The sequence below is a fragment of the Copadichromis virginalis genome, linkage group LG20, assembly GCF_057382275.1.
Source record: "Copadichromis virginalis isolate Kocher_CV1m ecotype Utaka linkage group LG20, C_Virginalis_male_GT1.1, whole genome shotgun sequence".
Classification (NCBI taxonomy): Eukaryota; Metazoa; Chordata; class Actinopteri; order Cichliformes; family Cichlidae; genus Copadichromis; species Copadichromis virginalis.
Genome location: NC_140637.1, coordinates 5,868,324 through 5,896,182, shown reverse-complemented (window position 1 = coordinate 5,896,182; position 27,859 = coordinate 5,868,324). Strand labels below are relative to the sequence as shown.

General features: G+C 40.5%; 1 protein-coding gene across 2 annotated transcripts in view; it reads right to left on the bottom strand.

Moving 5' to 3' along the window:
* Nucleotides 1-27,859, bottom strand: part of cntn3a.1 (contactin 3a, tandem duplicate 1) — an 87,214-nt gene that overhangs the window by 11,971 nt on the left and 47,384 nt on the right. For both annotated transcript variants that reach the window (XM_085442773.1, XM_085442774.1), the window contains exons 6-13: nucleotides 19,933-20,136; nucleotides 19,518-19,620; nucleotides 18,772-18,956; nucleotides 16,245-16,384; nucleotides 12,521-12,650; nucleotides 10,207-10,357; nucleotides 5,018-5,145; nucleotides 2,530-2,705 (exon numbers count right to left, since the gene is read on the bottom strand). In XM_085442773.1, the coding sequence (XP_085298899.1) occupies nucleotides 2,530-2,705; nucleotides 5,018-5,145; nucleotides 10,207-10,357; nucleotides 12,521-12,650; nucleotides 16,245-16,384; nucleotides 18,772-18,956; nucleotides 19,518-19,620; nucleotides 19,933-20,136 (1,217 nt within the window). The remainder of the gene's footprint in view (nucleotides 1-2,529; nucleotides 2,706-5,017; nucleotides 5,146-10,206; nucleotides 10,358-12,520; nucleotides 12,651-16,244; nucleotides 16,385-18,771; nucleotides 18,957-19,517; nucleotides 19,621-19,932; nucleotides 20,137-27,859) is intronic.

The following is a 27,859-nucleotide window of genomic DNA, read 5'->3' as shown; positions in this document are numbered from 1 at the left end:
CATGAATGTGCCACATTTAAAGTTTTTACTCCTTTTAAATTTATTTAGGTTATTTATTTTTTTTACTTTTGTTTGTTTGTTTCAGCCCATTGAGTCCTCCTTCACTTGCACTGGCTTCTAATTGGACCTCATATTGGAAGGACCAAGTGCAAATACAATATTTTGAGCCAGCAGACCTTTTATCTGCTTGTCATCAATCAAAGGAACAATCAATGGTCCAGTTACTTTTGATCGTCAGAAACGCTAAACTGCATATTAAATGTTTACCTTTTAATAAACCCCTTGAATTAAAACTGAATATCTGCACTTCAATTTGTGTTTGATTCAAAATCAGAAAAATTCAGTCTGGCCGTAACTTTGTGTCAATAGAAAGAATAATATGCACCTTAAAAGTCAGAGAGGTTTACAAGGGAATCTGGAAATCATGAACTGATTTTATAAAAGCTGTTTCAGAGGTTCTGCAGGTTGAAATCTACAGATATTAATAAAAACTGTGTCAAACCCCACAACAGGGTGATGTCTGATGTTTTTTTTTTCATTTTAGCTAACATTTCTTTTTCTTTTTTCCATGAGTGACACAATTTATCAGTAACATCCATTCATTTAAAGCGATTGCCTTTATAAGACGCAAGTAGCACAGCTTTTCTTTGAGCTGTAAAATGTTGGCAAGTTAACAAAACTCACAGTGTGACATAAAACTTTACAGTTAACTCATTCAGCGACTTGCAGTTGACATTTTTCAGTTCACTCTGAGCTTTGCTGAAAAAATGTCAGCGAGGGCATCAGAAAGTAGAAATCAAATACTGAAATTCAAACATAGTGGAACAGCACTTGGATCTTAAAGTATCTACAGTTGTAAAGCTTTTATTTTACGGATAAGGTCACGACTAGCTTTTATTCTATGTGGAGGCTTCACTCTCTTCGAGTTCACGGAGGACTCAATGAATATTAAAAGGCAGACAGCTTTGCAAAAAAATTAATAAATAAATAAAGCATATCCACAAAGTCACATTTATGCAAAACACATGAGGTAAGTTAGTAACGTGACTATTCACAACATGTCAGCATATTCGGTGTATGCAAGAGTCTGATTTGTTTGCTATATTGAACCGCAAAGTTTCTTGTCGTTTATGATCATGCCAAAAACAAATAAACAAACAAACAAACAAAAGCAAAAAACGAAATAGAAAAACAAGAAGCCCGGGCCTTATAATTGCTTTTCCTTATTAAAAGATGATGATCACACGTAGCACATGGCTGAGCAATGCATTATGAGTTTCTTGGTTGCTGCTTTTGTCAATGTAGGAGGTGTTATTAACAAGCAGAACAAGCAAAATAGCGTCCTCCTGTTCTGTTATAATAATTAAAAAGACACAAAAAAACAATCAAGGCTGCATGATTCATCATAAATGTGAAAGCTGAAGCTGGAATACAGTTGCTAAAAAATGTGTTACTTTTAATGGATCACAAACTACTTCCCTGTTCCCACATTACTCTATACACAGTCAGGTGGATATACGTAGACTTGGACACCACCACAACTAAATTTAGCTAGCTGAATATGGCTAAACGTAAATATTTTTGTCTTAAATTTCAGATTAGTCATATTGAATTTGGAGGAAAGATTCTTCAATATGCGTCTAACTTTTTTTTCAAGGAAGCAAACACATTTGTACAACTCAGAAGCTGGAAATGTTAACGACTCCTTCATTATTCCGTTCACCAGGTAAAAGGTAGTACTAGAATTGAAAAGGCTTGCTGTAAACCCATAACATTACAAAGATGCTCTCTCAAGGTAATCTTATGAACAGATGAACAAAGTATGGAGAAGACTCCAAAACACACATGATACTATGTGAAACACAGTGGAAGCAGTGTGACGCATGCTTACAATAAGATGCAACAGAAGATAAGCACAGCTGAATTAATTTTGAACCTAAACATTTCACTGATATTTCTGAATAAAAGCTAAAAGTCTGTGCTCACTTCAGTTAAATCTTTTTTATTTCACCACAGACCTAAAATGACCCAAACCGTGTCAATGTCCAAATATTTCCAGGTTCAATTATCTGTAGCTTTTCATCTGTAATAAAAAAATTAGTATGTAGAGAATGTTGTTCTTATATAGAGAGTGAAATGCTTCCCAAGTGGCCTTTCTTTAAACTCCCCCTCTGATGGTATGCTTTTGATTTTAGTTTTACAAAGTCACTGCTGTCAAAAGAAAACATAAAAAGAAGGGGATGACATAAAAGTACTTGTTTTACATCTCAGAAGAGTTTAAAACATCTAGGCAGGAAATCTGTGCTTCATCTGTTTTGTAGTGCTTCTGTAATGAACGTCAAACATCATTTAAACAACTCAAATCAGATAATTGTGTGTATATGTGTGCGTGGCTTCTGAAGCTCACATTATGATTGTGATCTAAAGGGGATGTTCGTGTTCAGCCTCTAGCCGATAGCTCGTGCTTCCATCATTTTCTACCCTCCAGCCACAGCCTGGACCTCCCTTCAGACCCGGAGTTGTACTTACCCCACCAACTTTTTCAAAATAAGCTCCGTGGCTTCCAAAGTGAATGAGCTGCTCGTTGAAAAACCAGGTGAACTTGAGGTCAAGAGTTGGGTCGTGCGATACCTGACAGGGCAGGACAATGCTCTCACCTACAGTCACATCCAGATGACCTGCTGGACTTGTAATCACAGTTGCGTCTGTAAACACAGAGAACCAGTTTACCATTCCATGTATACCTGCTAGTTTCCCTATACCTCCTTCCTATTTGATGTATTTATACTTCAAATAATTTAGATCCCTGTGTCAAAAACAGGACCATGGTCTTAAATATCAATAACCAACAGAGAAGAAGTAAAATAAACAAGTGCAAAGAAAACTCAAACACCATTATGGCAGGTCAGCTCTGAGTCTGCAATTTAGCTCTGTTTATGTGAGACAAAAAGCCATCCTATTTCATCCCCGGTGTGATGCGCATCAACATAATCTTTGGTCGTCTCAGCTTGCCGTCTCATTCAGCGGCAGGGATTGTGGTGCAGTTCAGAGTGTGGTTCAGTGCGGTGTAGAGAGGACCATAAACCAGGCTGAATGTGAATTATGCATTCATGTCATAAGCATCTAATGGACAGGCAAGCCAGTGCAGCATGTCAGGAGGAGTAAAGGTCTATATTCTCTCTGTCAAAACAAGGCTGTTTGTTTATCTTCACCCCCTTAGGAGAACCGAATGGTCATGAAAGTATATTCCAGGTGATTCTTGGGAAAGCTTGGCTCTCGATGCAAAATAGGTGAAGCAAAACTTTCTGCTTCCGATTTCCGAAGTGTCACGTTTATTTCCTGTTACAAATGGAAGGAAAATCATAAACCGGCCGCCTCGTTTCCATCGGTGTGCTCTGCACATGGTAATCGAGAGTGTGTAAACGTATCGAAAATCAGTATATTCTCAAACGCTCATGAGGAAGGTTGATAAGTTTAGAAATTAATTCAACGTCTCGGCTCGAATTAGCATAGGAAATACAGAGATCCGTCTGAATATCAACATTATGAGGTGCTGAAGCCTAAACAGCACGACTGAGGCTCAATAGAGTCAAAATAACCCAGAAGTGGAACATCAGCCATCAGCTCCTGGTAAAATCTTAGGAATGATTTACCACTGAGCAGCCAAGTGAAAGCCAATTATCTGCAATTAAGGAGACAGGAGGATAGAAAGCACACACAGATGGAACACCTTTCATATTGATATGGCAAATTAATTAGGCTGCTTGTTTACCCATCCAGCAATTACACACAAAGATTTATTAATGCGCAGTTGTATTTGTGGGCAGATGATAAAGTCCAGGATTCATTTTCAGTCATCAGGACTGGATCCTTAACTGGTAACTAACAGTGTTTTTCAGCTGCTTGGTGCTGGGAAGGTAATGCAGAGTGATTAGTGGATTGACTGACAGCCAAACAATGAACTGAAGCTCAGCATGAACCTCTGTAAAGCAGAGAAGGAGAGACTCTTTTTTTATAAAAATAAAAATGATTCCAACTTTGTACTAATTGAATGTTTCAGAAATAACAAATGTAAGGAACTGGAGCATGTTCTGCTTTCCATAACTGAATACACCGAGATTTTAAATATAGCAGAGGATCTATAAAATTGCCATTTCATGTATTTTCATTGGTTGTCAAAAAAAACCCCTAAAAATGACCAAACCAAAACACAAAACAAATTATCTGGACATATATTAATTAACTAATTAAGCATTACTATAGAATAATTACTGATTAATATCATAAATCTGCATTTTTTGTGAATAAAATTTCTTTCACAGACAGAAAACACATACAGGCACACACATGCACACACACACACATACACACACATATATATACTGCATTCATTGCTATGTGTAAAGAGGCTGTGGGGGGAAAAAGACAGCAAAATTGGGCTTCTTTGCAAAGCAATTTGCAATTTAAAGTACTTGTGAAGAGGAATCACCAAAAGGCATTTTAATAGAGCAGTGTTGTTGACTCTGCTTTTTAGAAAGACCCAGAAAATTCCTTGCTCGGCAAAAGTGCCCGAAATAAAGGGAAAGGAATCTTCAACAAACTAAACATGGCTACGTGCCACTCTGCAAAAAAAGTATGAATTAAACATAATGGTGCAAGAATTCAATGGGCCTCATGTTCCAATTCCTCCAGCCACCGTCAATCAGCTAATTGGACTGTATACAGTTCACCAGGAATTCTGCCTTGCTGTTTGGTCCTCAGCTTTGCAGTGATGCTCAGTGCTCATCTAAAGAGTAACACTGTGTCTCACAGCTTTAAAGCAGACGTCTATTCGCTTGAGGTTTTTCCATAAAGTAAATGCTTTACTTTAGTGCAAAGGCTAGATGGAAAAAACTGAAGAAAATACAAATACAAACAGGTTCAACAAACAAAAGCTAACAAACTCATTAATGAAATACTTGTTGGGGGGGGACATAGACACTGTTCGTGTGCTTAGGCATAGGGAACAATTATTTACCTTTTACCAAAAGGCTGCCAGCACTACTCGCTACTCCAAACTGGTTTCTGGCTACACATGTGTACATTCCAGCATCCGATTTACTAACATTGGAGATCCGCAGGCTTCCATTATCCAACACCATAACTCTGTAAAGGGTAAAACAAAAGTTAATTACACATTTTTACATGCTGTATATTTGAAATGCATAAAAACATCAAGTTCATTATCTGATTAATTTGTTAGCCTTTCAGTGCTTTTACATAAGCAGGAACCTAGCATTAACAGTGCCTGCACGACCTGTCGCTGTTATTGTGGGGTGGCTATTTGCTGTTTTGGTAGTAGTAGATGCTTTTAATTTTTGACTATAAACCAACCAACTGTAAACAGAAATCAAAGAAATCAAGAAATATTTTCTCTGCTCTTATTGGCATATAACAAGCATGGAAAGCTGAGAAATGGGGAAAAAAGGAAAGCACAAAAATGCTGCCGCTCACTCCAGCAGCACTAAAAACACTCGAAAACAGGTCTTAAAAGCATGTCGGTGTCAGCAAGGCCTTGAATATGCACTGAAAATGTGGGCACAAATAACATGTTACAAAATAGGCTTAACGAAATTCATCTTGCCACATTACGGTGTGTTTGAATGTAGTCAAGGACGGAGGATAAAAGAGGGAGAAAAAAACCATGTAAGTGGGAAACTTGTTTGTTGAGATCCACTAACGCCTTATGCAACCAAACACTTTAGAAAAGTACGGCCGCGCAAGTGATTGAGGTACAAAATAATGAAATAAAAGGGTTTGATTAATTCTATTTAATGTGATGCCAAAAATGCACCCTTTTGCCTTGGTGAAAAAAAAAGAAAAAATTGGCCACAAGCTGGAGAACAAATGCTCAGATTAAAAGCTAAAAGGATTTATTCATGTGTTCAGCATGCAGGGCAACACAACCATTCATTTCAAAACCCATATTTCATCATGGCATTATCATATATCACTCACACGAGATTGGTTTGATATGTCGCAAAGCACCTACAGTTAGCATCTAACCTTTCTGCTGAGTTTTAAAAAACACATTTCCACTACCATCTCTGATTTTCCTTTAATTACTAGATGTAATTTATCACATGCCTTGCTTACTCAAGACACTTAGCTTGCCATGATTAGAGAAAGAGGATATCTGCTGTTTTTTACTTATCTTGATTTCCACAGAAAATAATGAAAATACATTATTTATTTATAATTGTCGCTCATTATCTGTTGTACTTTGTAGAGAGAAGGAAATTAAGCACAGAAGCATGACAAACTACTTGTTACAAAAAGCTATCTCTCAGTTGTCACTCTGAATGTGACTTGCTGAAATGTCCACACTGTCTCCACCAGCCCTGATCATCCCAGAGGGGAAGCTATATAGAAAAAGTCCCTGCAGTCTTCAATAAAATAGCAAACTGTAAAAAAAACAGCCACTGCTGGTTGAACTAATTTGTTCGGGTGTTGTCAAAGTTATTACAAACTCATTAAGCCTCATGAGCACAAATTAAAATTTCCTAATGTGAAACAGATGTTACACTTAGATTGGGATGAGATGGTTTAACTGACAAAACGGAAGACATGATTATTGCCATGTGTCATGAGTTCTGCGTTGAAAACTAATTTGTCAAAGGAAGAGACTACAATGCCGAACAAACACTCAGCGCTCGAAGGCAAAATGCGTTATTGACATTTTTGATGGATGCAAAGGAGAAAATCCTTCGGCGTCATCTCTTTTACAAAGCCGAACCGCAGTGGAAAATCTGTCTTCGGTTTATTTCTTCGGTCGGAAAGGTCATGACAATTTGATTAAATTATCTCCCAACAATTTTTGATACTGCCTTTCAACAATCTTCTGACCATATTTGTATCCTTACAAATCAATTATCCTGTCAATAAATGTCTTGCCCTGCAAACCCACACTAGAAGCTCCCACATCATCAACTGAACTGCACATTATGGAGTAACTGTCATGAATCGCTGTGTGGCAGGCAAGCAGGAGTGGTGGACCCAAAATGCAGAACTCAGACACGGAAGTGAAACTTAAGGCGCAGCTTTATTGCTGGGAAAAACCTCGTACAACTAAACTCACCAAAAGAAAACCAAAAGTCAGAACAGCGGAACCAAGGACTGAAACACTGGAAAGAAACACTAAACTGGAGCAGGAGACCAAACACTAGGAACATAGAAGCAGAACACACAGCTAGTTGAGGGTACGACGCGACACTGACACAGAAAAACACAGGGCTTAAATACACAGACGGCAGAATCAAGGGATGAGAGACAGGAGGGGAACACACCTGGGAGAAATCACAGCTGACGAGACAGGGGAAACGTAAACTGAGCACACTCACATATGACACAAACCTTCACAATAAAACAGGAAACTCAGACACATGGAACCAGACAAGACATTGACCTAACCAGACAGATTCACAAACAGATGGGGTGACACCATAGACAGAGACAGACTCAAAGGCAGACCAAATATAACACACAGAACTCAAACAATAATAATCATCATCATCATAAACTAGAAAATGATAACTAAAAGCGCTGGGTCACCGACCCAGGACCATGACAGTAACGGTTAGAGGCCAGGTTTTCAGAAATAACTGGTATGAAACGGGAGCTTAAACGCTGATTTTTAAAAGGTCCCTTTAAGGCAACGTGGATCCGTTAAAATGTTTTAAAATGACCTGTGTCGCATCAAAGGCTGAAGGAGTTAAAATACATTAGCCCCTTCAACGGTGCCCATTCCCCACGGAGCTGGGGGTGTACTCTCCAAACTGAACTGAGGGCTTTCCTTTGTAATGGGCTATAACAAAGAGTTATGGATATGAGATGTCACACGGATAACACTTGCCATTAAACAGTGCAGCAGACAATGTCAGGCCTCGTCTTCACCAAAGCTACAAAGTAAAGGTGTGGGATAAAGATGTAAGGAGAATTATCAGCCTGAAATGCTTTTGCTTGGTTCCCCTTCCTTTAAAAGGTTGCCCTGGAGCAATTAAGGCACTGGGGAAATTTGTGGGGCAAATAAAAGCTTGAGCAGTGTGATATAGTAAACAGACACTTTACTTCAACCTTTCTTGCTGGTGTTAAAGTGAGCTTCTGGCTGTGATCTAAAAGCCTGCACTGTTTCTCCATGGTGCAACAAAAATCAAGAGGCTGTAAATGAAAAACATTACTTTAGCCAACTTAAAAAGCGCTGCATAATTAACTCAGCGTATTACTACGAACTTGCAGTATACTTGGGTACTACTTGTGTCACTCACAAGTGAAGCACATTCTGGAAACACAGCTGGAAAGCTCTTTGAGTACTAGGATTATAAATTGATTGCCATTACATGATAAAGTGATACATATACTACCGTTTAGCATAACGATCTTAAGCACCGTGGTTCAATCTAAAGGTAATATTCCTGAGAGCTATTTCCTATATCCGTTTTGCAATAGCTGGCAGTGGTCAGCGCTGAAATTAAATTAAGGTAAGCACTTTATCGTTGACCTCAAAGTTCTCCACATAAGTGCACAGAAACCCTGTTATAAAATTATTTCGTTATACTGTGAATACTAGGAACGCGAGCTGGAGTAGGTATCACCCCTGCATGATTTCATTAATCAGATCCCGCATTGTTCTTAGTTGATTTGTTTTCTCCTACTCCAGATCCTTGAAAACATTATCCCTGGAAGATTAGAAGGAATTATGGGTACTTTAGTTGAGCCAGTGGGATGGATTAGTGTTGTGCCACTGCTGTAATAGCATTGGTAACAGCCCCCATTTCGATGTGGAGCAAAGTAAATGCTAATGAGCCAGGAACAAGGGAATAGGCTTGCAAGAGATGTTGCAATAATGTCAGAACCTAACGTCTTGCATGCATCTTTCCCACTTCAGGGCAAGGCTCTAACGTTAAATCCCACAGGGCAAATCTGGCCTTTATAGGTACAATTGATAATGCAATATGGATGCAATTTCCTTCAATACTTAAGAGGGTGATAAATCTGCAAGCTGGTCCCAATATTTATCAGCCATTTGCAACCATTTGCTGCTGCAAATAAAATATTTCTCTGAAGTGAAGAAATCGAACCCCATGATTTCCAAACCTACACTCTTGCAGCAGAGAGCCGAGACATGACAAAACCTCCGGCACCCCCCACTGCAGTGTCAGTGGGTATCCCAGAGGTTAGATGTGGAAAAGCTGCTGGGCCAGGTGAACAATTAATCCCATGTCAAGAGAGAAATGTGAACCCCTGCTACATCACTGGATTTGCCAGCAGGCGAGCTTTACCTACTGCTGGTGCACTGCTGTTCAGTGCACCAGCAGTACAGTACACATACAGATGTTGTCAAACAGAGAGCGAGTGATTTACTATCATACAATGGCAGATTAAAGCAGTACACCTAAAATATTTGCCCCAAAAAACACATTATTGAGGAAAAGTGCATGTCTGCATGCATCCATTTGCTGCATTGTGTGAGCAAACAGTAGAAATCTCCATCAGTCACTAACTTTACTTCCTACTTCTACCTTAGCCAGTATTATGTCTCAAGGGGAAGACTTGTTTTTCCTTCTTGTCTGATTAACATTTGTTTTTCCTTTTGCCTTATGCTCTCCAGCACACAGCGGCATCACATTGATCTGTACTTAACCTGACTTTTAATAAAACAAGTTGTATAGCTGGTTTCCCTTGTGTCACCAACATTATCATAAAAGAATGTATGTCCAGCAGCCGTCAATTGATCCGTCCTTTTGGGGATTCACTCCTTCCGTGTCTCGCTGGTGGTCTGGCTCATCGTCTAACTTGTGCTCTAATGACCCTCCAGGCCTTACATGCAGCTAATGAGCTGATGGATCAGTGCATCGATCCAAGTGCCGCAGTCTAGGAATGCCCAATTACCTTAAGTAAACAGTGCAGAAACTCAGCTTTGAGCACAGCCTGAAGACTACAACAGAGTTCAGGAAGGAAACACAGAAAGCAGGGAGAGAGCACACTATGCAATTCAAATTGCATAGTGTCACACTGTGATTTTACTCTTTGCTATTTGTCACTTGAATATCAAGTAGGGAAAAATTGAATACATCGATAAAAAACCATTCTGCAAGTAAAGCAGAAAAGCTAAACAATAGTGATCCCCCACTCAATACACTTACAGCTCAACACAAAGAAACCTGTTACCTGTGGCTCTCTCTCAGGGCTTCCTTTCCCTTCCGCCATGAAATCATGCCTCGAGGAGACATCCTGGGCTTGCATTCGATTAGAACGTCGCCACCCTGTCGGGCCAAAGTTTGGGCCTTCAACAAGTTCTGGGAGAAGTCTGGAGCAATTGCTGGTGGACAAAAAAGAAAAGTGGAAAGGCATGTGAATACTGTGAGGGAGACAAGAGAGGCGTAAAAAAAAGGAAAGGGAGAAAAAGAGACCGATGAGCAAGGTGGAAGAGCTAGAGTGCCTGAGCTTCCTAAAACACGCAGGTCACTAAATCCATTAGGCAGGTCAGCTCTCACATCCTTTTCTTTCAACACACACATATCCACTGTAATGCATCCGTAAATGCAGGAGAACAGACGTGGGACATTTTATTTGAAAAGAAAGTGATTTTCCAGATTTCCTTGGGACGACATTATGCATTAAAGATAAAACCGCGGGACTCTGAAGCAAAACGAGCGAATGTAAAACAAGAGGGAGGCTTTGCTGCTGTTGCTTTAGGCCTTAATTACTAAGGCGCCGTCGTCCGGAGCTGTTTTGTATGCGAAACTACTCAGCAGAAAGCTCTTCAAAGTGAATACACAGCCTGGCGCCAGTGACATGGCTGAGCACCTGCCAACATATGCCGGTGCACGTGCGTATGCAGCACTATACAACAATGTACGCTTGCACCTATGCACATATTGCCCCCTCACAATTATTTCTTGACACTCTGTGTGAAAAGCAAGCCAAGAGTTTCTGTCTTCCTCGTTTTCTCTGTTTACATGGGTGGTTTATATGACCTCGGGACTTTCAGTACAATCTGTTTATAATGGGTAACTTAAAAGCAGGTCGCGTAGACCAGTGTCTGTCATATTCTCTACTTGAGAAAAGAGAAAAAGCAATAATAATAATTGAATTTAATTAGCCAGGCAAGCTTAACATAGTTAATTATAAACAAATCCACCTACTCAAGTTTCCAACATATTTAGATGTCTTATAACTGAAACTATTTATTAATTATTCATTATATTTCTGATGCAATATGCAAATCCAGTTAACTTTCTGTGACAATACAACAAGTTATTGGCATTAGGTATTAGTAATCGCTGACAATTATTGGCCAAGCTCTTGTGTGGTGACTGTTTTACTGCTACAGTAATTTTAGACCTTCGCACCAAACATTTAAGCCGAGCGGCTCTGTGACCTTTACATCATCAACTGCATTCTTGCAGTTACTTTATGTTCAGCTGACTGTCAGCGTTAGATATGTTTCTGAACAGAAAGCGTTTAAACCTCATCTGTCGAGCCATGGCATTGCTCCTGAGAGTTTTACAAATGTTATTGCATCAAACTCACACGCCAAAGTACTTAAAATGCAGTTTGCAGGAAAAGGATTCACTCTGTTTCCAAAACAATAGCCCAAATGTGCAGAGCCAAATGAGTAAGTATACCAGACAAGATATGGAATATATTTTTTCAGCTCTTCGTACCCAGACGATTTCAGCATCTTGTTTGTTTTGTACTACCTTTACCTGTTGACCTGAATTCCTGTTGCCAATTATGTGCCTGCCTTTTGACAATTTCTCCAAACCAAAAGCCTTTTACTCTAACTCTACAGTATACACTGCATATTGTGTCAGCTACTGCAGCTGTACTTTGAGACATGCCTCATCTTCCATAATTACACTGCATCTACCGAAAGTAACCATACATCAAAAACACAAACGCATGTGATCCATGAACTTCACAAGAAGTGGAGGTTTTCTGGTAATATTCTGGAAACTGTGCATAATGAGCATATTTGCATAATTGACAGTAAAAAGTTGTTCTTATTTATGTTATGCTTGGTATCAGTGCACCCTCTAAGGTCATCATCTGTCTGAAACAAGCCATTTTATCATGTGCCTCTTGACGATCTAGCTGAAAACTCTGCCTGATGATATTTGAATAACATAATATATAACTATTCAACATATAGTTGTTTTATCCTGGTATACACAAACACTCAGTCCAGTAAACATGTCAGTCACTTCGGCCTTGCTAGGCATGGACAAGCATCAAATAAGGTCATGTGCACAGAGCTAGAGTACTACTGGCAACAGAACTTCAGAAATAATTGTGTTTTTTCCTCAGTCTCTCATATTTATTGTATTGCAAAGACTTTTCTGAAAGAGTAAAAAAGGAGAATGTTACTGGAAAAATGTATTTAGCATTTTTATTCTAGCAGGTATAAGAGATATAGCCTTGGGTTAAATTCTGTTTTGTTAATTAAGACAAATGAACAGCTTTCTATCTTTGGTCTTACCTACAACTCTCAGCTCGGCATTGGTAAAGATTCGACCGTGCTTGTTCTCTGCCACGCACTGGAACATGCCAATGTCAGCCAGGTTCAAGCTGCTGATTGTCAGAACTCCATTATTCACCTGAACTCTGTCCTGTTGGAGACAGAAAGACACACATGCATGCATCAAATACTTAAAATGATCTGAAATGAAAACTGCTCAACAGCCAGACAACAAACAAGTTTAGAGAATATTCGAGGAAGCAACTGAAGGTTCTTGCCTCAGGTGCAAAATATGCCCCAGTACACTCCAAGGTTCGCATCTAATCAGGACCACCATCTTTGTAGATGGTATTCTGGTACTCCACGTACTCTGCACTTCAACTGGTGTTTTACTGAAACCGAGGAGAACTTGACAGCACGTCTCTAACGGTAAAATTAGTATTTTAATAAGTATATGATACAGTAAAAGTGCTAGACTGAAAAGATTTACAGTGGGCAGAGCTATATTGAGAGATTTAATTAATATTCATTACAGAACAATAATTAAAATCAAGCACATCAAACTTGCTGCTGACTCTTTTTTTACTCCACCAAATACTCAGGACCTAGTTTATAAATATATATAGATATAGATATACAATGCTATTAATTGTTTTAAAATGAATACATATACCTTCAAAAACACCTTCGTAATAAAACTGATACAAAGTTCTTCACTTTCCACTGCTCGTTTGACCTTTACAAGGTTTGGCACCTCTTGTTTCTCCCGTTTTATAGTTACCCCAATTTAATTGTGGCAGCACTCATTGTTCTTGCCCTTGATCTTTCCATAGAGTGTAGCTGGACCTTTTAATGCCTCTGACAAAGTAGTCCAGAGGGTCCTGCCGTCAGTCTGTCTGTCGTCTGGAATCATTACAGCACTGGCACTTGAAAAGACAAGGACTGTCCCTTAACGTCAGTCTGTGACACCGCAGAGGACTTTCAAATAGAGTTCTTTCTGACAACTAGTAACAAGATAAGAGACATGGCTGACCTAGCAACTAAAACCACCGCCAGAGGATGTCCTGGGTGTTGATGCATCCAGCAGTTTCCAGGTGGAAAATAAGCAGTCCCATAAATTTGGCTACGGCTGGGTGCATGTATGTGTATTCAAGGAAAAAAGAAAATGATAAAGAGAGAGGGAGAGGACCACAAAGAGAGGGAGGATTTTGAATAGATGATAGATGGTTCTTTTCAGGTTACACAGTGCACAAGCCCAGGGCTGTGCACTTATGAACCCATAAAAGCACAGGTTGGTGCCATTCTGCACTATTCTGTACCCTGACACTTAGTGGTAGCTCTATCACAATCTCCTTAGCACTGAAGACAAATTGTGGCATTGTCTACTTTATCAGCATCTTTAATTATGCTTGACTCCTGTCTGATATGAACACTTTATCAAACTGAGCTCTGAAAAGTTAAGTCATGGGCACCTTGTTGCTGCTTTCTCTGTATCTTGTAGTGATCCTATCGCTCACCTATAGTAGCTAGACTGTCGCAGGTATGCAACTACACCATTAGAACTGCGGAAGGCACGTAGCAGGTTTTGAGGGTCGTAGGCAGAGAAACCATCTCTCGTGTATGTAACTAAAAGGTGGAGCTGGTAGTGTAGTGAAAAAAGTACAAGCATGAGTGGGTTCTTGTTTTGCCGGGGTGACATTTTGAAGTGACAGCTCTCCTCTGCGCCATTTAATTCCCTTGGAACAGACGGAAAATGAAGTGGAGAGGGAGGAAAAAGCTTGAAAGATAGCTTAAGAAAGAGAAAGAAAGCGCTGAGGATGCTGAGACAGAGAGGAGGGAGAGAGAACTGATCCATTCTAATGAGGAATAACAAATGGCCCCCTTGGCCTTCCCCTCCTGCTCCCTCTCCTTCTACACTGCTGACCTTTGGGTTTGGAAATTGATTTACTGTTGCCGCGGTTGACGGTGGCATTTTGAAAATGGTAACACCCCACCTCATTAATATAGCCACATGTACAGAGAATATGTTACCTTGGCTACCTGCCAAAGGAAGTTTTACAGTTATTTACTAATCAATGCTGCAAATGCGCATGTGGAATGATAAGGGCTTCCTGTGGTTAAGCATGTGTGGGCCTTCAAATTAAATAAAACTTGAAATGGCTCAGAGATAAAATGTTTCAAATAATATTGCCTATTTTTACAGATTCAGACTTAAGCTGCTCCTCATACAGACTTTGCAGATTAATACTTTGGTGTCATAATGGCAAAAACGTAATCTTCCTTGGTGCTTGTGTGTTGACATTAAGCTCTTAAATTAAAGTGCCACATATTTGGGGTACCTATCTCAGTTCCAGACAACAAAACCCCACCAGCCCCCCCTTTAAAAGCATGTCCAAACTAAATAGGAACTGTCCAGTTTTGAGCCCATTACACCCAGCCCAAATTCTGACACAATCGGTGACTGTGATTCTCTAGAGCTGGTCTTTTTAGGCAGAAAGCACACTCACTCCAGCAGCACAATAACACAAAACAAGGCAAATTGCCTAAATGTGAAATGCACTTTGGATGATAAGGCATTTCTCACCCTCCCCAGAGAGGAGAGACTTAATGATCAAATTGAGAGTTGCAGATAAGAGTGAGATTGAGCGCTAAATTGTCGACAAAGTCCCCAGTTGATGACAGGCAGAAAATGGCATCACTTTGGCTCCTTTGCAAAACACATACAAACACCCACCTCCGGCACATACACACACACGTTTGATGCCAAATTTAGTCCCAAGCAAATAGAGGCATTTCAAATTGATATGTTCTTGCCAAGTACAAGCCTATGAGTTGGAAGCATTATTTGCTTCGAAGCAAAGTGAATCCCAGCAAAACAGCGCATTAACACGCAGTGCATCCTTTAACCAAGATGCACTGCGTGTTACTGCAGGAATCTGCTGTGATCTTATCATCTTTCATCTTACACATTAAATTACGTTCATCTCCACCCAATGAACTGGTTAAGGGCTGTTGACGGAAAAAGAAATATTGCTATGCTGCTAACAATAACAATACCATTTAACTACTAGCCTATATACTTCAGTCTTTCAGTAGTCTTAATGTGCTTGTTTTCAAAGCACACCTTCGTACTACTTGGTATTGATTAGAGGTGGAGAGGACAAATTAGTATGTTTTTATGCTGGTAATTAAATGCATCTTTTATGGAACCAAATCTAAGGAGAAAAGTAAGCACACAGTGCATGTTTATTATGTGTGTGGTTAAAACGTGTAGATGAAAAAATAAAAAAGCAGGATAGCTAAACTGTTCTGTTTTTTGCTGCTATGTTGCAAAGTCTTACAACCAACCACCTGAAACAGCAGAGGAGTTTGGCCAGCAAGTGATTTGCACAACCACAATTTTAAACTGATTTTCTGGCATGAAAGTAGAGTTATCATTTGATTATCTTGTTTCAAAGAATCTTCAGTGTTTGACAATTCAGCCAAAGTTAATTTGACAATTCAGTCTGAAAAGGTGATGCTTCTTTGTTTCAGACTGATTTTGTGATCAAAGGTAAGATCCTTTTCTTTCTTTTTTTTTTTTTTTACCCATTTTGTATTATTTTAATTTATTTTTCATTTGTTTCTTTCTATTTTTGTTGTGCTTTTTTGTGGGGGCCAGTGCTGCACAGAGGAGGGAATTGGCTTTTTTATGTGTCTTTGCAGCAATGTAAGAAATCTCAGTTTAGGAAGAAATCCATTTTACCTCCATGGGGTCCAGAGGCTCTCCATTCTTCAGCCAGCGGTACGAGGGTTTTGGTTTGCCACTGGCCTTGCATTCCCACACCAGAGTCTCATCAATGGTCTTCTGTACATCCTGAGGCTTTTCAGTAAAGTGAGGTGCAGCTAGAAAGTCAAAATACACACACACACACACACACATATATATATATATATATATATTTTTTTTTAAATTAACACTTTATACCTAAACACATGCCTTAGCATTACCTCAAGCAGCGGAATTTGAAAAAAAAAATCTATGAATTAGCCAAGCACGGCAATTACTTCTTTAAAAAGCATTCAAGGGCACAAATCATAAATGTACTCCTAATTAACTTGAAGCTGACCTCGACATGGAAAATATATAAATAAGTAATGCTTTATAAGGTTAGCACAGAGAAAAATCAATAGTGAATAGGTGAGACCATCCACGGTAAAGTGTAGAAGTTTAAAAAGATGCGGGTCCACTGACACTAACAATGGCTCTCTGCTTCTTTGCTTTCCGCAGTGCAGTTGGTAACATAGGCAAGTGACTTTTTGACACTTGTCATATCAATTTAAAGACATAATGGTGGTTTTCCTGCCGCACAAATAGCCAGCACCTTATATAAGATTTATGGACCCCAGGAAGCACCCACGCAAATGCATGACACCCTGCCAGGGTCAATGAGAGTCAGTCAGGCTTGATTAGGTGTGCTACTTTAATAATGTAATAATAATAATATCATAAAGTATTAGCACCTATAGCACATTCAGTGCCAAGGAGGTTTTTTTGCAAAGGAGCTCCTCACCCACGTACAGCAACTTCAGCCAATCATTTTCCATTTAAAATACAGTGTTTTATAAATGGTGTCATTTCAGATCAAAATGTGATTATTTAATAAGACAATCAATATAAATTAGTTGTACCGCATTTTATGAACCTTAGCATAGGGGTGGGGTTACTGCTGTTTAATAACATAAAAGACAAACAAACAACAAATCTTTATATGGAAGAAAGGATGGCTGCTTTTATGGACTATTGTGTCTGTGAATACAACTCTTTGTAAAGCAATATGAGTAGCTATGGGTGCATTTCCTGTTCAGTAGAGATCCGATAATATTTTGTTATCAAATGGTTATTTTAATGATCATTTTGATAGAGGGAAGTACATTTAGTATGGTAAATGTGCAAAGTACTGAAAATGTGTGACTATAGAAACAGGAGTGCATGACAGCCTGTTAACAACATTACAAATGAGGTTGTCTGAGATAACATAATGGAATGGAAGAAGCCATGCAAGTGACTTCTACACAAAGTCAATCTGATTGAGACTGAGCCCATTCGAATGCAGTAAACCATGATCTGATTACTTAAAACCCCCTGGAACTGCAGAAGGACAATTAAGCGGGGAATGAAAGGAGAGAGGCCGACCCTTATTGTTACTGTGCTCGTTCTGTTTTGTTGTCACTAGCTCCACATCCCCGTATTGATTCTTCTATTCTTCTGCAGAGTTGATGGATGTCCCACAAGCCCCTGTCTATGGGACTTTAAAATGAGATTACTGATTTTTATCACCTGGCAGCTGGTCAATCTGTGGGGCTTTGAGATGAGACACGACTTAAATCTTACAAAGAGAAACATGACTTCCCCACAACTGTAGCTGAGATGAGGCACAGAGGCCAGCACTCTAGCTATAAGTTGCTGAAAAATCACTACCTTGTTTAGAACATGACCATAACACTTGATCATTTTACTTATTTTAAGCATTGTCAGCCATGCTACTGCTTGGAGTAATGCATATTCAGTCCTCAGCCTACCAACAGGTACTGTGAGCATTTCATCTAACCCACAGCTCCTGCAAAAAAAAAAACAAACCCTATTATCATATCAAAGACATCCTCCTTCACAGGAAAGAAAAATCTGGATTTGATGATTTCACTCAAGCACATCCCTATTGGGACTCGTGGGCAGATATCATCAATGCATAAACTGCAAAATAATGGAGAGAAAAACCATAAAAATACTTAATCAAGGACTGCTAAAAGCTTTTTCAGAATATGGTCCATAAGTCCAGTGTGGTGAAGGAAAAATCACGCCTCTCTGAAAGGTGGTATAAATCTGTGTGCCCCGTCTTACCTGCTGGCTCAATAAGGAGCTTGTCTGAACTGTACTACTGGTAATAGGTTAATTTACTACCACATCCCACTATATGATGCAGTTGTATACAGGCTCTAATAAAAACCACAGATTGCATGACAACATATAAAACTTTCTGTTACACTCCACGCCAATGGCGCACTCCTGTTCGAAAGATTTTCAATCATACTTCAGAGCAGTGAACCTCTGAAGAGGTTTAAATAAGGTTATGAATCAGTGGGTAAAGGATTTGGTAAAAGTCTCTGAAACTACATGACATATGAGGAAGAAGACTGACAGGTTGAAGGCATGAGATATTTTTTTAATCTCTGAGAGGTGTGAAGTAAGGTAAGTTTGAGATCAAACACAGGCAAACCGCGCTCCTGCTCACCGTAATAAGACAGCTTTCCTTTCACCGAGTTTTTTCCTCTGCTGTTCTCTGCCACACATTCGTACATCCCGGCATCCTCCTGCTGGAAGTAAGGGATTTCTAAAACTCCACTGGCTTTATTTATGTCCACCTTCCTGGTAAAGGAGGCTCCATCCACTTTTTTCCAGCTGATTGTTGGCACAGGGCTAAAACCACAAAAATACACACACACGCAAAAACAACATATATCAACACTGGTGTTTAACATAATAAACTGGTGACAGTCCATGCTAATATATTCATTGGTTGTTGATTGTTTATTTGACTTATATGGATATGGAGCCACCTTTTTGTGACAGAAAAATGAAGAAGGCTTGTACAAATATTATGTGTAGAATTTAAAAATCTTTCTACAATTATTGAATTTGCACAATTTCAATTATATAAATTTATGCATTTCACAAATGTCTTTGAAAGCAACTTTCAAATATTAGAGCTGCAAAACTAAAAATGGCCAATGAGTATTTTGGTATATTATTGAGATCTACCTTCACTTAATATATGAGAAAGAATAATGAATATTAGCAATAAAGTGCTTTTAAGTAGAAATAACATGAAACATGAAGTTGTGAGTGTTTCTTTTCTTTACAGTCTGTGAAACAAGAAGAGTATTTTTTTTTTGCTCTTACCATGCAGCTTACAATGGCAAAGCAAACAGCTCAGTGTGTAGTTATGAAAGTGGCGTAACAATTCACAGCGGGACGTACTTTCCAAGTGCAAAACATTCCAGTTTGACAGTGGAGCTCTTAGCAACGGGGACAACTTCAGGAAACTGCACTTCAATCTTTGGCTCATATTCGCCCATCACACCTGCAGTTACAGAGAGAAAAACAGATTCATTTACCACTTTCTAAAATAACATCATGAAATGCACAGTGCAAAGAGGTTGCCGTGCCTGGAATGTATAAAAATAAATTCATCTGACTTTGACAATAGTGTTTCCATCTTTTCAACAATCAGATCAGAGAATATCAAAACACTCTGAAAACACTCTCAGACTTGGCTGTGAAAATTGCCAAGTTTTAATGAAAGTCAATTAAAAAACAAAAAAGCCTTTCTCAATTTTACATGTCTCAAAACACAGTCCCTGTGTGTATTTTTAGTAAATAGCTTCTTTCATACCATCAACGCGCAGGACCAGAGGTGTTGGTGGACCTTCAACGCTGCTTTTGGTGACCGTGTTGGTGACTACACAGGTGTAATTCCCCACATCAGAGGGTTCCACTTTCGCGATGTAGAGATTGCCCGTCTTCTGGGACACAAATCGCCGCGTGTCCTGGGTGACATACGAGGGGTGCTCATTGAAGATCCATGTGAAGCTAAGTTCTGTGAACGCAATCAAAAAGCAGCAGATGAAAAACACATGCTGTGTTTGAGCATCGCCTACACCCATATACAGATAATGTGTGCTTCATCAGCAGCCTCGTCACTTCAGAGGGTAAGTGGATGCCTTCAGGGATAAAGCAATTAGTGGATTGGACTGAGCACCAGCCTTCCTTGATTAAAAACACAATTTATAATTGAAGCGCAATTACTCTTACTCACTGTTGAATAAATGTCCTCAATATGGTAAAAGTTTCATACGTCCACTAATCTGAAGTCATGATGCTGTGAATATGAATAATTTGCTATTCAGAGAGTAAGAATTCTGTCATAGGAATCCATAATAACACATAATAAGTGAGTTTTCCCGATTTAAACCCAGCTTAAAGTAAAATTCAACTGTAAGTGGACCATCCTTAATTTTACGTATGCTGTTTAATTTTTATTTCCTGTTCTTTATTTGACTAACCTTTTCTTTCTGGGATTTATAATCCAATAAGAATTCAATTAAGCAACAGTGGATGCACACAGAAAAAAAAGCATCTCCCCTTGTGGTTGTTATGTAGCTACGGAAGGCCCTAAATCAAACTTTAAGCTGTACCTCCTGCATAAAAAAACAGTTCAACGCCCAATAAAACCAATTTATTACAGATTTGGTTATTTGGTATTGTGCCACCTCGTCTACTATTCATCATCCATGATAACATGGCGCCGAGTATGGCAGCCTCGTCGCGAGCTCCCCCAAGCAACGGCTTTCTTCTGTGTTTAATTTTACTTTTCCTTTATTTTTTCACGAGCAGCACTTGTCTCCTTGTGTACGACCGACAAACCTTACTGGACATAAAAGACGGTCTTTCTTATAACTTTCCGGAGTTCAAGTTTTGCAACACGGACGCTCCGTTTGCAGACCCCCCATTCATCTCACCTGAGACGCCTTTGTTCTCTGGCCCTGGAGGCCGCAAACGCCGACGCAGAGGGAGAAGATCTGGCGTTCTGGTTCGACTGAGACGGCGCACTTACAGACCACCGTTACCCAGTTTATTACTGGCTAATATGCAGTCTCTGGAGAACAAGCTGTGCGAGCTTCGGGCACGGATCTCATTCCAGCGAGAGATGCGGGACTGCTGCGTGATCTGCCTCACAGAAACCTGGCTATCGGACAAAGTACCGGACTCTGTGCACCGCGCGGACAGGTCACAGGATCTTACTGGGAAAAGCAGAGGCGGTGGTGTGTGTTTCATGATCAACAACAGCTGGTGTGATTATGCGAACGTGCACCCGGTCAAATCCTTCTGCTCACCGGACCTGGAGTACCTGATGATTAAGTGCCGGCCATTCTGGCTACCGAGGGAATTTACAGCAGTGATTATTACGGCTGTTTACATTCCCCCACAAGCCGACACTGACCGTGCACTCAGGGAACTGTACAGCGCGATCAGCAGCGAGGAAACCGCACACCCAGAGGCAGCGTTTATCACAGCCGGAGACTTTAATAAGGGAAACCTGAAGAAAGTCTCACCAAAACTCCATCAACACATCCTTTTCAACACACGTGGAAACCGGCAACTCGACCACTGTTACACCTCTTTCCGGGATGCGTACAAAGCCCTCCCCCGCGCCCCATTCGGCCAATCAGATCACTGCTCCATCCTGCTCCTGCCCGCCTACAGGCAGAAGCTGAAACAGGAAGCTCCAACCCGGAGGGCGGTGCACTGTTGGACGGACCAATCGGAGTCTGCGCTGCGGGACTGTTTTGATCACGCGGACTGGGAAATGTTTCACGTGGCCGCCAGAGACATTGATGAATACACAGACTCAGTCTGTGGATTTATCAGGAAATGCGTGGAAGATGTCGTCCCATCCAGAACAGTCAAATCCTTCCCAAATCAAAAACCCTGGATTAACGGAGATGTTCGCGCGGCACTGGCGGCACGGAACACCGCCTTTGCCTCCGCGAACACATCGGACTACAAACACGCACATTACCAACTCCGGAAGACGATCAAAGCAGCCAAACGTGAGTACAGGGACAGGGTGGAACAACAGTTTGACAACCCTCGGAGTATGTGGCAGGGACTAAACACGATCACAGACTTTAGAGGGAAAACCAGCACACCGCAGACCACGGCCTCTCTGTGTGAGGATCTAAACGTATTCTACGCTAGATTCGACACAGCGAACACCATGAGACCGGACAGTGTGCGCACCGCGGATGACGTCAGTGCGCACACTGTGTCTGAGGAGGATGTGCGGAGGTGCTTCAGGAAGGTGAACGCACGCAAAGCTACTGGTCCGGACGGGATTCCCGGCCGCGTCCTCAGGTCATGCGCGGCTCAGCTGGCTGGAGTGTTCACGCACATCTTCAACCTTTCCCTCTCTCTGTCTGTAGTCCCAGCCTGCTTCAAAATGGCCACCATCGTCCCTGTACCCAAATCCTCCACCATCTCCTCATTGAACGACTGGCGACCTGTAGCCCTGACCCCCATCGTAAGCAAATGCTTCGAGAAGCTGGTCAGGGACTTCATCTGCTCTGCACTACCCGACTCACTGGACCCTCTACAGTTTGCATACCGCCACAACAGGTCCACTGATGATGCCATAGCCCTGACACACTGCCCTGTCACACCTGGAGAAGAGAGACACGTATGTGAGGATGCTGTTTGTAGATTACAGCTCAGCATTCAATACCATCGTTCCCTCGAAGCTGGACAGGAAACTGCAGGATCTAGGACTGAGCAGCTCCCTCTGCAGCTGGATCCTTAGCTTCCTGTCTGACAGACGCCAGGTGGTCAGACTGGGCAGCATCACCTCATCCCCCATCACACTGAACACTGGTGCTCCACAGGGGTGTGTACTGAGCCCTCTCCTGTACTCACTCTACACCTACGACTGCACAGCCACTAACAGCTCCAACATCATTGTGAAGTTTGCGGACGACACTACAGTGGTGGGTCTTATCACCAACGGTGATGAGACGGCTTACAGGGAGGAGGTCAGCGCCCTGACCCACTGGTGTCAAGACAACCATCTCACCCTCAACGTCGCAAAGACAAAGGAGTTGATAGTGGACTTCCGGAGGTGCAGAGAAGTACACACCACCATCACCATCAACGGCGCTGCTGTGGAGAGAGTGAGCAGCTTCCGGTTCCTTGGAGTACATCTGGCTGAGGATCTTACGTGGTCAGTACACACAAACAAAACAGTGAAGAAGGCGCAGCAGCGCCTCTTCTTTCTCAGGAGACTGAAAAGATTCGGCATGAGCCCCCGCATCCTCAGGACCTTCTATCGCTGTGCCATTGAGAGCATCCTCACTGGATGCATCACCACCTGGTATGGCAACAGCACCGCCTACAACTGCAAAGCTCTCCAGCGAGTAGTGCGGTGCTCTGAACGGATAATTGGAGGTGAGCTTCCCTCCCTCCAAGACATCTACAGGAAGCGCTGCCTGAGGAAAGCGGGGAGGATCATCAAGGACTCCAGTCACCCCAGCCATAAACTGTTCAGACTGCTTCCATCAGGAAGGAGGTTCTGCAGCATCCGGTCCCGAACCAGCAGACTGGGAGACAGCTTTTTCCATCAGGCCATCAGACTGCTGAACACGTCATAGACACCTCAGCTTCACTACTGGAACTTCAACATTATGCACTCCACACTGTATATAAATGCCACTTGTTTTGCACATATTCAACTCTGTATATTTTATATATTTTATTATTATTATTATTTTATTTTATTTTTTTACTATTTAATTTGTAAAAATGTGTATACACACACACACACACACACACACACACACACACGTAGGAAAATATTTAGTATACACATCCAGAAATGCATACACTATTATATATTGTACATATATTTATTAGTTTCAGGTTGGCCATTCTTGTATTTTGCTCGTTTGTGTTGTTGTGTTTGCACATCTCTGTTGCTTGTGGGGCTCGCACACAAGAATTTCACTCGCATGTGCTGTGCCAGTGTGCCTGCACATGTGATGTGACAATAAAAAGTGATTTGATTTGATTTGATAACAAGCTTCTGGAAAAGCCTCCCAGTACTATCAACCAAATGGAGTGCAGTCAGAGAGGCTTTGCACTAACAATCAGCAACATTATAAAAAAGGAATGATGGTGTTTTGACATATTGACACTAGGATAGATTGCTCTGGACCATATTGCATCCCTGTCCCAAAAGCAATCTTGGCTGTTGGTAAAAACTTGTCTAAGTGATGATTCTGCACTACAGTACAGGGAATAATTGAGATGTGAGTCGGACACTCATCTACTGACTCAGTATTCTTCACTTCTGCTCATTAGGGGTCAAGAGGATGTGTGGGCTTTGGCATATTACTGCTAACCTTGCAGATCACAAAGTGATACAGAGATCATAATCTTGACAACGTGTGTAACAGCTTTGATTATTTTATTCGTACTACCCTGGTCACCTGCATTCTCTTCTTTAACTCCTAGTCACAGGAAACTGGCCTGACGTCTCGCCAGATGCAACCTGTAGGGCCCTAATCTGAGAGCTGAGTGGTAAAATGCAAAGAAAAATCCTAAAATTATGACATTTTCAAAAAATCCCTGTACACAGCTAGGAAATCCAGGTAAAGATAATGGCATCTTAGCCCTTAAGAGAGTTATTAAGGTGAAAAACTGCCAGGAGAAGGGAAGAATTTCAAGAGTTTTAAGCTTAAGAGTTTTTTAAGGAGTTGGAAAACCAGCAAAGACAATCATCACAGAAACTGATGAAAGCTGAGCCAATTTCTATTAATATGTAGGTAAATAAATATAAGCAAAGACATAAAACAACTTTCAGCACTTTATAAAAAATGCACATCTGTTTTCATACTGTGTGTTGTAGGCACTTTTAAAGTAGTATCTGTCGCTTCTTTGGTCAGAGTACCTCTGAGAACATTCCTAACTAACACCTTTCTAGAAATGTTTACACTAACTTAGTCTGTTTTATATTCCCTGTAATTATGCCAGCCTCTTTCCTGTGACCCTGTAAGTGAGTTTTTGTTTGAGTTCCTGTATAATGAGCATGTGAAGGTGTTCCCTTTTTACCAAGCACAGAGCAGATTTTTATATGCATTGGAGGAGTAAAGGACAGCCTGACCTTGTGATCAACACAACTGCAGATTGAAACTCGGACCACATATTTCAATCACACCTTTCTCTCCAAGAATGTGTCAGTGATGCCCAGAACTCCAATATGAGAAATAATTTTTACAGTATGTAAAATCATGCGTGTAAGCGCCCTCTTTTTTTGGCCTTGGTGTGTGGCTTCTTCTTTGGATTTACCTTTTGAGCATACTGTATAATGTACATGGAATTTGTTACCACCATACATATTACCTCATGTTTCAAAAAATTAAATACATGAAATAGTCAGTAATTAGTGAATAACAGAAATATGGACAGGTGCATATTTTTAAAAAACTTGATTCAGACAAAAACAAGTACTGCCCCCAACTGGTTCTTCTGTAGGTTTCTTCCTCTTAAAAGGGAGTTTTTCCTTCCCACTGTCGCCAAGTGCTTATTCGGAGGGGGTTGTTTGATTGTTGAGGTTTCTCTCTAATATTACAGGGTCTTTACCTTACAATTGAGGCAACTGCTGTTGTGATTTGGTGCTATATAAATAAAAATAAAATTGAACTGAATAGAATTGAATTGAACTTGTATTTTGAATTATTTAGCAAAGCTAAGCTAACAACCTTCTGACTGTACGCTTATATTTAAGAGTGGGATTGTTCTTCTCTCATAACTCTTTGCCAGAAAGCAAAGAGGTGTATTTCCCATAACATTGAACTAATCGTTTAATTATAGCCATAGCACTTCACTTTTAAGGCATCTCCTAGCCTCTATGACTTACCAAACATAAATTCTAGCTCTATCCATTCAAACCGCAAAGGGAATCATTGAAATATCCTCCTCTCTCATAAATAATACATGCCAGCTCTCATCCAGGCATTTCCATGTATATTTAATGTCTGTTTTTGAAACAATACCCTCTGTAGATGCAAAGCGTGACACAGTGAACAGCAAATAAGAGATTACTAATTGGTTAGTTAAAGATTTATGGTGAGAAAAGGAAGCAGGAAATAGAAATTGGAAAGCACCATTGGCTGTATCTTATGATTTGACTTAAGAGCCTACTATGGATGGGCAGTAATGGAATAATGCAATCATGACTGACAGTGAGTGGCAGATTTTCATTTTGTTTCCATTTAGCCTTTGTATAATGAACAGGCAGCATCAATTCCCCCTTAATGATCTGAGAAGAGGAAAGAGAAATGGAACATGACAGGCCAAGGACATACTGAATCAAGAGTGGGTTTTTGCACAAGTGTGTATTATATCAAAGAAAAGTACATGCTCAACTTTGTGTCAAAGTTTACTCTCACAAATCTTTTACCTCAACAGAAACAACCATCAACCATGGCTTCCTCTCTGTATTCATAATACAAAAGCTCACTGAAAAGGCTTAGGTCATGCACACGGGAAAAATCCCTGCAAGCAATGTGGGCTGTTACTAGCCAGCGAGCCCCCTCTGTTTTGGACGAGATGCACTGGGTTGACAAAACAAGTGATTTCAGCCTTGAGCAAATCTGAAAGGCCCATTTCCATTAGGGAAAGGAGGTCAGATGCATTAGGTCCTGGACTAACCAGAACAGCCATTCAAACTGTCTCAAAGCAAAAGATGATACAGAGTGACGTCTAATGCTAATACAGTACAGCACAGGGAAAGAATTATGTCGGAGCCCCTCTTGGACACTTGACAATATTTCGATCATTTCGAAACGTGCATCAACACTCTCTTTCAGCTTTAGAACATCCTGGCTGCACCACACTACTTCCTGCTGCGGTCTGAAGGGTTTCGAGGCGTCGTTAAAGTGAAATAATGGCTTCCTGAATCATGCATGGGGCACTGAAATCCTTTACAGGAGAGATGAGGCAGATCCGTGTCCAAGACCACATTTTTTGCTGATCGTGAATTATGTCCTGTCACCCTTTATGAGAACATGCCTTACTTTCCAACACTATGGCAGTCTATTTAAATGCCAGTCAGGATTTTCTGTATCAGATGAAAAACAATACAGCCACAGAGCCATAGAGCATCCCATTATATGTCTTTGCATATTCATTTTTCAGACCTTACCAATTTTCAAGTTTTTGTTTCTTTTATTCTAAATAATCTTTTTTTTTATATATATATTTGACAAGATCAAACCAAATTTCTCCAGTGAACCTAATCTAATTTGAACAGCTAGATCAGGTACAATATAGCCATGCAGTGAAAATGAGCAGCCGAACCAAGACGAGAATGTGTGGGCGTGTGTGGATATGTATGAATGTGTAAGCATTCATGCATACTGTGAGCTACCCTTTCAGCGAATATGTCATAAAACTGAAGGTGATTCATCCTATAGCACATCTTAACATCTCCGTCAATCGCTATTATCCATGATGACAGCTGAATTTGACAAAACGTTGCCAGAAAATAGAGTATAACAGGCACTGGGCAAGGCCTCTAGAATGGCTATCAGTCTATTTGTACATTACTGGTTTGGACAAATGCAAAGAAAACAGCAGAGAAACAAACTGGCCCAGCTGAAATGAATTTGACCAAGTATAGCAATTACACCACTATAAAATTATGTTGTGACAGTCTGAAAGCACTTAATATGAAAATTGGATTTTTTGGAGAGCCCTCTGTTTCACAT